Source organism: Protomyctophum bolini, assembly GCF_963924005.1.
Source record: "Protomyctophum bolini genome assembly, chromosome: 13".
NCBI classification, from domain to species: Eukaryota; Metazoa; Chordata; class Actinopteri; order Myctophiformes; family Myctophidae; genus Protomyctophum; species Protomyctophum bolini.
Window position 1 is genome coordinate 43,936,134 of NC_137874.1, and position 12,754 is coordinate 43,948,887.

The window sequence follows — 12,754 nt, forward strand, 5'->3', positions numbered from 1 at the left end:
CTAACTTGAGTAAATGAAAGACCTGGAGGCGTGGTCAATGCTCTTTGGCCACTCAGAATAGCCAAATGGCATTGACCACGCCTCCAGGTCTTTAGTTTACTCAAGTTAGGGAATAAGACCTGGTACTTAAGACACGCAAAATACAGCCCAAAGACTGTTAACTGTGAGTGGACGACCCAATTAAGCATTACACTTGTTTACAAGAGGGTCCACCATGTTCAATTCATCAAAACATTTAGAGACGTACAAATAGACACTTCTATATCGTTAAAGAACAGAACAGGAATTCATCATAAAGAACTAGTTCAGTTCACAGTTCAACATTTAAAAAAATTAACTCGTTCCGTTCATAGTTCATCATTCAAAATGTTGAACTAAAGTTCAGTTCTTTTTCATTCTTTTTTTAAATTTGTATTTTTAGTTATTGTGTTGCCCATAGCCATATCAAATAAATAAAAACTAAATTGACAACTTTTACAATATCTCCATTACCATTATCCAAATTAATTCCTTATATATTTTTTTCTCTTGCAATGTGAAATGCCACCGAATACTTAATTATTTTCCATGTCTATTTAATGGGCACACTTGTGAAAGCTGCATGCTTTTATTGTGAAGGCAAAAGTTTCTGAATGTTCTCAGTTCTCAGAGGCTGCATCTCCGCATGCTGAAAATAGTTTTTTTTCTACTCAGTCTGTGTCTCATAGGAGGGCTGTGGGCAGTTTAGAAACCGTCTTCCAGTGACATCATCATTAGGCAGATTTTTTTTTTTAAACAAGATTTCTTTACAAAAATGTTTAGATTTTCATTATCGTGAGAACGATGGCTTCCATTTTCGCGTTGGAAGTATTCAGAACTTGAAAGCCTGCCGTTTCTATTAGCTTGTATTCCCCATCGATGATGTCACTGGAGGACGGTTTCTGAACTGCCCACAGCCCTCCTATGAGACACAGACCGAGTAGAAAAAGATTGTGCCATCATTTTCATGATTATTAGTGAGGACCTACTATATGAAGATAGGTTGAAAAGTGGTGAAGTGGTCCTTTTAAGGCATGTTTAGGGTGTGTTTTAGCACCGGGGGTTTCGACCTGGAAGGCTCTATGGAGACACTCACTCTTCAACGAAGTTGAACGTGAGAAAGTGACGTTCACACACGGCAGAAATGAACGCGTTCACAATGACGTTCATCGGTACAGTAATGCAGTACGTTCACTTCACGTTCACCCAAAATATGAACGAGTTCGTGAACGCTCGTTCTTTGAACGCGTTCAGGGACAACACTGCACACAAGCACCCTTTAAATGCATACTACGTAGCACCGCATGGCACACACTGTACTGAGGGAAATGGGCCTCCTATTTCAATCCATTAACCGACCTGAGATCAGATTCATACGAGGTTTCCACCGGACACACTGGTCTCATTAACCCATTCTGACCTGAGATCAGATTCTCTAAAAAATTTTGAAATTTTTTCAAAAATAGCAGACCTACAAGCTCATAGCGCGCCACTCGGTGGCGCGCTATGAGCTTGTAGATCTGCTATTTTTCAATAGCTAAAGCATAACATGATGCTAATACCAAAATGGGTTCCCGTTCAGAATGGGTTAAACAAGTCTGATTCATGAATGGCCCGAACTACAGCGGTCTGATTGAATCTGAATAATAGTTACATCATTAGAATAGCTTATTATTATTATTACAAGATTAAAACGCTATAGTTTGTGTTTGATCATGTTAAATAACTACAACTTCTAACTGTAATAACTGACTCTTGTGTTTTCAGTCAGACCCACAGATTGACCAACCACTGCTAAACCCAAGGTGACGTCGCCTCCTAGTGGAGACGGCGTGTCTGTGAGAGAACACTCCTGCTGCTCTCTGCTGTCCATCATGCTGTCTGTAACCCTACTGGTGTCTATGTGAATGATGTGAGACAGTGTGTCTCACTGCTTCATCCTTCTGTCTGTAATCATAATCATCGTCTGTCTGGGTACAGGCATTGTGTGTGTGTGTGTGTGTGTGTGTGTGTGTGTGTGTGTGTGTGTGTGTGGATGCGTGTGTGCGTGGATGCGAGGGTGAATGCAGTGCAGAGCTAGTCATAGTTTGCATCATACGAACATACACCCTGCTGCCCATTTCATCATAATTACTTTTGCAACTTGGACACATTCTACCCCCCCCACCACCTCTAACAATGACCTTTACCCCACATTGTCTGCTGTCTCACCCTCTGGGCTCAATCAATCATGATACATAATATATATATAACTTGTGACTGGACAGGGACTATTGTAGGCTATACTGGGACGTGACTGTGTGGTTATTCTCATGGGCAGGACTGACTCAGCATCCTGTTTCTCTGCTCAGCATGCTTATAGAAACCTCACATGACATCATCAGCACCAGACTTTCCACCAACGGCGTCAACTCCGCGGGCGCGCCGGAGGAGCCGAAGCACCCGCTGGCTAAACAATAAGACGATAACGATAATAAGTTGCGGGGCGGGTGGGAACCTTAACCCATTCTGACCTGAGATCAGATTCATACAAGGTTTCCACTGGACAACACACACTGGTCTGATGAACCCATTCTGACCTGAGATCAGATTCTAAAAAATGTCAGTCGTTCTTCGATTTTTCAAAAATAGCAGACCTACAAGCTCATAGCGCGCCACTCGGTGGCGCGCTATGAGCTTGTAGATCTGCTATTTTTCAATAGCTAAAGCATAATGTAATGCTAACACCAAAATGGGTTCCCGTTAAATATATAGGCTACTCTAAGGTGGGCACCCACTGTCGTTATATAGGAACCTTCCTCCGCCACTGCTTTCCACAGCCTTGTATTGGATCTAAATGATCTGTTTTGTGTGATCTGAGTTTATTATAATAACAATAATAACAACATATTTCCGTTCCGTTGACGGGTTGAATTTGACATCGCATCGTTTTTGTTCCCCACAATGTGTTTACCGTGTCGCTAGTCCTATACGACGAGTTGGAATAAGAGATGGACATGGATCACCTCTCTCTCTCTCTCTCTCTCTCTCTCTAGCAGGCAACATTGCAGCACTCTCTCTGTTTCTGGCGCCCCCTACTGCAGGTAGCCTACCCTGTAGTCATATACTCGTGCTCATGGCCACATAGGTATAGACAGGCACGGACATTGCTGGTTGTAGGAGACAGTGGTTGCACCGCTCAACGAGGAGGACCAAAAAAACAAGACCTGAGAACTATTAGTGGACCGTTGCGGTCCTATAGAGCGCGACCCTCAATCACCCGTTGGAATGTAAATGTATTACCTTTCAGCCTTTGTGTCCTGGTGTCTGGCAGGTATACCGAAACTCCCCTCGGGGAGGGGGTTCCAGGAAGGAGAGGAGAGGGGAGGGGAGGGGTGTTTCTATGCTTTGAGTTTAATTGAACCCTTCCTAACCATCTGTCCATTGTACCAAGACATCAGAGACACATACTGTCTATCCATTGTACCAAGACATCAGAGACACATACTGTCTATCCATTGTACCAAGACATCAGAGACACATACTGTCTGTCCACTGTACCAAGACATCAGAGACACATACTTCCCACAGATTACAACCACACACGGAGATTTTGAAAACATGACCAATGACAAAAAACTCCCATATCTGCTGGGCGAAGTACAACAATGTGCAAACACAGCAGCAAGATGTGTGAGTTGCTGTGATATAGGAGAAGGATATCAAATGGAACACAACCACCCTAAAGATTAATCATTGTGTATATTCCTGCACTATACCTGCATCGAGTGATCTTGGTACATAGAAGTTGATCTATTGAAGATTCTGACCTTCAAAGTACATAATTTTTGTTTTGATTGTATTGTTGTATTGTTCTTTCTGCTTTGGCAATGTAAACGTATGTTTTCTCATGCCAATAAAGCCCTTTGAATTGAATTGAATTGTCATTGAACCCCAGGTTATACTTGGTTTAATCGTAAATGCATCTTTTTATTAATGCTTAGATTACTTTTATGCAAGGGGTTATTTGTGGAAGTATAGGCTATTTATAACTAGTATTTAGTTCAGCTCAAGACCCACTTCTACAACATTGCTTTTAATTGATCTTTTGTTTTTTGTTATTCATGTCCTCACTGTATTGCATTACTGCTTGTTTTTAATGTTGTTGCCTTGCTTTTCTTTTATTCTCCATTGTTCTGTAAAGCACTTTGAGCTGCATTTCATGTCATGAAAGGTGCTATACAAATAAAGTTTTATTATTATTATGTATAAGAAATTATGCTGATTGATTCTGTGTCCTGTGTTAGGAGGAAGGCTGCAGGGACAGACTGTATGTGGGCTTTAACGCGGGTAAGATCTTTATTGATTGATTGATTGACAGTTTGCAGAATTGCAGTACATTTCAAGCACAACTCAATACAACAGATGTTAACTGTGAGTTGACGACACCATAAAGCATTTAGGCCTACCTTGTTCAATTCATCAAAACATTTAGAGATGTACTAAATATACACACAACTATATATATTCAAAAGGAAATCATCATAGGAGGTAAAAGGGGAAAAGAAACATATACAGTGAGGGGGAAGGAGGGGGTGGGGGATAGACAGTGGCGTGCACAGACATTTAGAGGGGCAGGTGAGTGGGTGGGGGACAGACAGTGGCGTGCACAGACATTTAGAGGGGCAGGTGAGTGGGTGGGGGACAGACAGTGGCGTGCACAGACATTTAGAGGGGCAGGTGAGTGGGTGGGGGACAGGATAGATCCCTGTGGGAGAGCTACAGGGCCTTGTGTGATCAAGGATTAGCCTGAAGAGACTTAACTCTCCTGTTTGGTTTGGTTCTGTTCAGTTGTGTTTGCCTATTAAGTATTATTTATGTCGTTAGTTTTGAACTTTTGAATCTGAATCTGAAGAAAAGTGTCTGGATCGGTTTGGTGGAGAATACAAACCCTTTAAACTACAACTTTACAGTGTTTATTATGAGATATTATATGACTTAAATCGGCCTATAGTTTTATATGTGCATACTGGATATATATTTTATAGGCCTATTTATTTATGTGTGTGCGCAATAATAGTCTTTACAGGCTCTCTCTCTCTCTCTCTCTCTCTCTCTCTCTCTCGCTCTATCAATTAAAATGTCAATTCAACAGGATCTCTCTCTCTCTCTCTCTCTCTCTATCAATTAAAATGTCAATTCAACAGGATCTCTCTCTCTCTCTCTCTCTCTCTCTCTCTCTCTCTCTCTCTCTCTCTCTCTCTCTCTCTCTCTCTCTCTCTCTCTCTCTCTCTCTCTCTCTCTCTCTCCAGCCAGCTGGCAGCACGTTGTGTAGTGCTGTGTCATGCGCATTGCTGCTCCTGATGTCTTAATTCTCCTGCTGCTTTGAGGATAAAGTTGATTTATTTATTACTTCACGGAGGACTTTAAAGCGTCGATCTGCGCCTGATGATTCCGGGACGCTTCTGTGGAAGAAACGGCCGTTTTTTCTGGTAAGAATTGTTGTTACGGTTGGTTGGATATGTTAGTATAATGCTACCAGTTTATTTATTTTAGCCCCGTTAATCGGAACCCTCCGGTTACCTTCTCTGTATTTTGGACAGAAAAGGTAAACACAGGATCCCTAAAAGGGGCTAAAAGTCTACCCTACCCTGCGGACTAGCTCTGGTCCAGCTCGGTAGACAGACCGTGAACAACAAAACACTAAGCCTTAGTTGCTGTCCCTTAGTGATTAAGGGACAGCAACTTGCCACAATATTAACTACACACTACATCTACCATGAAGTCTTCACAATATTAACTACACACTACATCTACCATGAAGTCTTCACAATATTAACTACACACTACATCTACCATAAAGTCTTACATGATCCAGTGTAAGTTACGTCATTTACACTTGGTTACACTTGCTGAAAATAGCTGATCTGCAAGCTTAATTACAATAACGCGTCGCAGCTTGTAAATCGGCTATTTTGTTTTCTACACATGGATGTAGAGGAATAATATCTAATTTCATTATAAATTCACGTGGAATCTATTTATATAGGATTATAATATAGCCTATGAGCTCTGGCTCATCGTGGACTAAGAACCAGAAAGAACCGAAGGATGTCTGTCAGTATTAAAATAGAGTAGGCCTATTGTGTAAAGTTTACACAATGTTGTGTTTCCACCTGCTGTGTTTACACTGTAAACACAGCAGGTGGAAACACAAACATCAAACAGCCCCCCCCAGGTGTAACCTGACCCACGTGGGATGTTAATGTTTCTAGTTTTTTTGAGTGGTGCAACCACTCCAAGGAACAGCAATGTCCGTGTGACTGTGGCCCAATCCCTCAAGCCCTGAGCCCTCATTGAAAACACAAACAGGGATGTTGTAACCCTAACCTCTAACCCCCCAGGCGAGGTGTAAAACCTGCAGGAGGCAAAGGGTGTTGACCTGCATTTGCCATGACCTCAAAGGTTGTCCACCAGAAATAGTATCTATGACCCCGTAGGATCACAACCTATATGGACAACCCGGTTGCCGCAATATTTGCCCCTATTAGTTATAATGGGGGGTGAATATTTTTGAATTTTTTGTATTGAAAGTTTCCATGAAATTCAATATGGCCGCCACAATATTGGGACCCAGAAAATACGTTGAGCTAGAAACGCAAACTCAGTGTCTATTTCATGTTTTCTGACCATGAGAGACTCAATGGAATACCTATTTTCATTATTGGGTGTGTCTGGACCCTTATTGTGCATATTTACAAGATGGTGGCTACCCAAAATAGTGCTTTACCATGATTCCTATCATGTTTTAGCAAACACAAGCAATATTAATCCATTGGCTAAGATTTATGGCACAGAAGGGACATATATCTTTGACCTTGCATATTGTCATTTCCCCTCAGATCCTATGTAGAGTGGGCTCTCCGAGACCGCATAGAGCGAGTGCACATCAGGGGCAGCTCGGTGGGGTGTGTTGTCTCCTCATAGAGTGAGTGTACATCAGGGGCAGCTCGGTGGGGTGTGTTGTCTCCTCATAGAGCGAGTGTACATCAGGGCCAGCTCGGTGGGGTGTGTTGTCTCCTCATAGAGCGAGTGTACATCAGGGGCAGCTCGGTGCGGTGTGTTGTCTCCTCATAGAGCGAGTGTACATCAGGTGCTTCAGAATGATAAAGTAGCCTATCTAGCCTACTATTATGTGAAAGTGAAAGGACCACAACAAGCCACTGGCTTTATTGCGTTGTGTGATATAAGCATAATAAAAGTACGATATCTAAATTAGGCCGGCTATATTGTGCTGCACCTCAAAAGCTATAGTTAATTCATCTCTGTGCATGCCTGAATGCACAGTACTGCTATGAATGACGGTGACAAAAATGTATTTATTTATATGTGGTCTGAAGTTCTGAACTGAATATGTAAGTCAGAGATCTATACCTAATTCCTGTTATAGTGTCCGTTATTTGCAACCACTCAGTTCACTTTTTTTTAATACTTGAGCGCTCCTTTCAAAATGACCAGCTCAACAAGATCTACCCCCCTGAAAATAGTTTAAACCTGTCCCTGAGGGGTCTTTAGAATAGAGGCGCTGGCATTACATATAAGACAAATGCACTTGGAATGGGAAATAGAGGGAGAAATGGAATAGGTTTTTTTGTATTTATTAATCTAATGCTACCGATGTTTGTGCACAGCAACACTGAAAACAAAATGTTGCGTTGTGGATTTGAGCTGACAGGCGCTTGTTGATGTCAATCAATCAATGTCACCTTTAATCCAAGCGACAGATGCCAAGAATCGTCTTTTTATATATTTAATTTAAATATCCTTTAGGAGCATGTGGTCATGTGATCTACCTGCACAGCCTTTGTGATCTACTGGTAGATAGCGGTCTTTACCTTTTGGTCACCCCTGATATTGTAGCCTATAATCACTTAAGTTATATCCAACATCATTTAAATCTAATAACACTTTTCCCTTTTATAGCAAATAGTCTTATTTATTTATGTGAGTATGATGTATTATTGATACAACATAAAAGCCAATCAAATAAAGTTTGTTATTCAGAATAGAGCAAACTCCTCTTAAAGGAGAATTCCATGCTAGAAGGCTTTCTTACATGTCTTACCTTTCTTTGTAGTCGTTACGTCCCCACCAAAGAGGTCCAGGTGTTTTTTTTGTGCAAAAACGCTATTTTCCCCTACCATAAGCCCTCAATGAATTGCATTGAATTGAATGGGGCTATGGGGTCTAATTCTCTTATTTCCATCGAAATAAGTAGTAAAGTGTGCCGCTTGGGTTATTATTTACATTATGAAGAGAGGATATATACAAAACAATTATAATTTTGAGCGATGGAAATAAACGAATTAGCACAACACCCCATATCCCCATTCAATTCCTATTCCATTCAATGCAATTAATTTAGGGCTTATGGTAAGGAAATAGCCAAAATAACACCTGGACTTTGATTGATTGATTGATTGAAATCTTTATTAACAGTTTGCAGAATTACAGTACATTTCAAGCACAAACTCAATACAAAGACTGTTAACTGTGAGTGGACGACCCAATTAAGCCTTACACTTGTTTACAACAGGGTCCACATTGTTCAATTCATCAAAACATTTAGAGACAAACAAATAGACACTTCTATGTAGTTAAAGAACAGAACAGGAATTCATCATATAGGAAGCGAAAAGGGAAAAAATATATATATACAGTGAGGGGAACAGGGGGATAAAAGAAAACGAAAGACAGAGTGTAGGGCGCCTGCACACAACACCATGCGTTGATGCCATGTGTGCATATGTGCAGGCACCCAACACCACGTCCATACAAAAACATAGTACAATCCATAGTACAAAGGGTTAGACCTCTTTGATGGGGACGTAACAACCACAAAGAGAGGTAAGAAAGCCTTCTAGTATGGCATTCTCCTTTAAATGAGTATGTGTACATGTAGCAGAGTGGCTCAGAGCTAAAGATTATTCAGCATAATCTGAGTAGCATTGACATAAATAAACATGAGACGACTAGTGATTCATATTTTAGGGAAACTGGCTCAACTCTGGAAATGTGGTTAATTTGACTCACAGCCACCATTTTAGAAAGGAGGGGGAAAAAAAGAATGACGCATGTCTAATAGCCGCCTATTGCTCAGTGGGACATTTGACAGTACAAAGAACAAAACAATATTACATACATGAAGACAAGAGCATTGTTCACCACTCAGTAGCCAACCACTACAACTCCTGATTAATAAGTCGACTGGTGGACAAAGGACTGTTCAGTCTGACCAGAGAGAGAGAGAGAGAGAGAGAGAGAGAGGATCACCTTGGAGATGGACTGTACCATCTGTGTGTTTGACTGTACTACACCGATGAGGACAGCATGTACGTTAGCATAACGATGAAGACACTGAAACTGAAAGCTGCGGCGAGTTGGTAAAGCGGCGAGTTCTCCGCTGTCCGTTTGAGGCCGTGTTCCTCGCCAACCTTTAGGATGCTGTTATCACACGTGGATGCATTTAGCCTCCTCTGACGTGGTTGTTATTATACCGAGATGCATTTAGCCTCCTCTGACGTGGTTGTTATCATACCGAGATGCATTTAGCCTCCTCTGAAGTGGTTGTTATCATACCTAGATGCATTTAGCCTCCTCTGACGTAATCTTTGAAGACATGTTTGTTCAGAGTGTCTGTCGGACAAGCACTTTAGAGGCCGTTTAAAGATAGCCTGGCTATCTAGTAAGCCAGACAATAACGCCATTTCATGACCAAATGAGGCCCATATAATACTATGACATAATTATATATTATTATATTATAATATGACATAATGGTTCTGTTGATACAGGCGTATAGAGCGTTGCAGCCCCGCCCCCCCCCTCGAGAGAGACCCGGAAAATAAATCCCTGTTCCCGTTTCCCTCATAGACTTTTCAGAAAGTATTTATTTAAAGACGTTTCTACGCCGCGGACAAAGACAACTCTTGTCGTGACAAATCATGACAATAAACACAATGTTTTGGGCCAAACAAAGCCTCCTATGGGCCGCTGAGAGGCTGATTTAAACACAGGCAGGGCATGGGATGCTGTAACATGAGGTGGGACAGGCTGACAGCATTCCACATGCAGTATAATGTCTATAGTGTTTGTTGGAATGAATGGAGTTTATTGTGTGTGTGTGTGTGTGTGTGTGTGTGTGTGTGTGTGTGTGTGTGTGTGTGTGTGTGTGTGTGTGTGTGTGTGTGTGTGTGTGTGTGTGTGTGTGTGTGTGTGTGTGTGTGTGTGTGTGTGTGTGTGTGTGTGTGTGTGTGTGTGTGTGTGTGTGTGTGTGTGTGTGTGTGTGTGTGTGTGTGTGTGTGTGTGTGTGTGTGTGCGTGCGTGCGTGCGTGCGTGTGATGAATGAAGTGTATTCACTGTCCTAATAAGGGAGTGGTGACAGTCATGCTCTGTCCGTTAGCCTCTAGACCATAGAGTTATATATGAATAGAGAAGACACCCGAGTTCTCCTTCCATCCACTTGCATTAAGTTGCTCAAAAGCGCATGAGGCGATTTCACTCCTCCTTCCTGGTATAGGAACAGAGTGCATTCTGGGATGGATTTGCCTCAAACACATGAACGCGCTGCCGTTGACTATCATTGTGCCGTTTGTGCTGCGTTCACGTATGAAACATTCGTTCACGTGTCATGGCCTCAATCACATGAACGTGCGCAATGATAGTCAACGGAGCAGCGCTGGCTCGAGCTGCAATGACACATTGGGCCACTATGTCCATTTGGCCTCAGGGTTTCCTCCGGGTGCCTTCTCTATTGTATATATACTCTAAGCTCTGCCCAGAAGGTGGAAGGCGATCTACCTTTAGATCACAAAGGCTGTGCAGGTTTTGCAGCCACATGACATGCCCCTAAAAATACCGGTAATTAAATATAATTATATATAATTAAAATAGAAAAGAGGTATCTGCCACTTGGATTAATTAGGACCTGTCAGCTCAAACCCACAATGCAATACTTTGTTTTCAAGAGTCCGCTGCAAACGTCAGTATAGCGTTACAAAGTTAGACAATTATAACGAAAAGGTACCAATTGCATTTCAGTCTATTAGTGTGTTTGTCTTATGTAACATCAACAACGATATCATATGTTTTACGGTGGGTAGACCGTGTTACGCTGGTCGTTTTGAAAGTAGCTCTCGAGTCAAGAAAGTGTTGTCACCCCTGCTCTAGATTCTCTAGTCTTGAACATAACAGATCTACAAGCTCACAACGTGTCATGAAGCGGCATGCACATCTTTTGCTTGACAATCTGTGACCGCTTCTGACCCAGTCGAAGTCATTGAGGTCTTTTTAATTTGAGTTTTCTTTTCATGTTATGTGAAAGCAGGGAATCCTATAGCTTCAAATTGACATATTGGTTGTTCAGTTTGACCCACCAGTTTTGGAGATATGGCTTATAGAGTAATGTCTGGCAGAAAAACAGCGAGTTGAGAAAACAGGCTTAAAAGGTTCACTTCTGTGGTCTCTAACTGTGGTCTCTAACATTACACCTATAACTACATGTTTAAGCATTTATTTCATATTTACATGTCTTCTGTGGTCTCTAACATTACACCTAGCTACATGTTTAAGCATTTATTTCATATTTACATGTCTTCTGTGGACTCTAACATTACACCTAGCTACATGTTTAAGCATTTATTTCATATTTACATGACTTCTGTGGTCTCTAACATTACACCTATAGCTACATGTTTAAGCATTTATTTCATATTTACATGTCTTCTGTGGACTCTAACATTACACCTAGCTACATGTTTAAGCATTTATTTCATATTTACATGTCTTCTGTGGACTCTAACATTACACCTATAGCTACATGTTTAAGCATTTATTTCATATTTACATGTCTTCTGTGGTCTCTAACATTACACCTATAGCTACATGTTTAAGCATTTATTTCATATTTACATGTCTTCTGTGGTCTCTAACATTACACCTAGCTACATGTTTAAGCATTTATTTCATATTTACATGACTTCTGTGGTCTCTAACATTACACCTATAGCTACATGTTTAAGCATTTATTTCATATTTACATGTCTTCTGTGGACTCTAACATTACACCTAGCTACATGTTTAAGCATTTATTTCATATTTACATGTCTTCTGTGGACTCTAACATTACACCTATAGCTACATGTTTAAGCATTTATTTCATATTTACATGTCTTCTGTGGACTCTAACATTACACCTATATAGCTACATGTTTAAGCATTTATTTCATATTTACATGTCTTCTGTGGTCTCTAACATTACACCTATACCTACATGTTTAAGCATTTATTTCATATTTACATGTCTTCTGTGGACTCTAACATTACACCTAGCTACATGTTTAAGCATTTATTTCATATTTACATGACTTCTGCGGTCTCTAACATTATACCTATAACTACATGTTTAAGCATTTATTTCATATTTACATGTCTTCTGTGGTCTCTAACATTACACCTAGCTACATGTTTAAGCATTTATTTCATATTTACATGTCTTCTGTGGACTCTAACATTACACCTATAGCTACATGTTTAAGCATTTATTTCATATTTACATGACTTCTGTGGTCTCTAACATTACACCTATAGCTACATGTTTAAGCATTTATTTCATATTTACATGTCTTCTGTGGACTCTAACATTACACCTAGCTACATGTTTAAGCATTTATTTCATATTTACATGTCTTCTGTGGAC

General features: G+C 40.7%; 1 protein-coding gene across 6 annotated transcripts in view; it reads left to right on the top strand.

Moving 5' to 3' along the window:
- The window catches only part of LOC308327115 (CD276 antigen homolog), a 59,138-nt gene that overhangs the window by 31,228 nt on the left and 15,156 nt on the right, over positions 1-12,754 (top strand). Inside the window, exon 4 of one of the 6 annotated variants that reach the window (XM_080780289.1) lies at positions 1,786-2,637. The exons of 3 other annotated variants lie outside the window; for them this stretch is intronic. In XM_080780289.1, the coding sequence (XP_080636415.1) occupies positions 1,786-1,802 (17 nt within the window). In that variant the 3' untranslated portion in view covers positions 1,803-2,637. Of the gene's footprint in view, positions 1-1,785; positions 2,638-5,309; positions 5,502-12,754 lie in introns of those variants that run through there. 2 more of the 6 variants (XM_080780288.1, XM_080780286.1) reach the window with 2 other exon arrangements.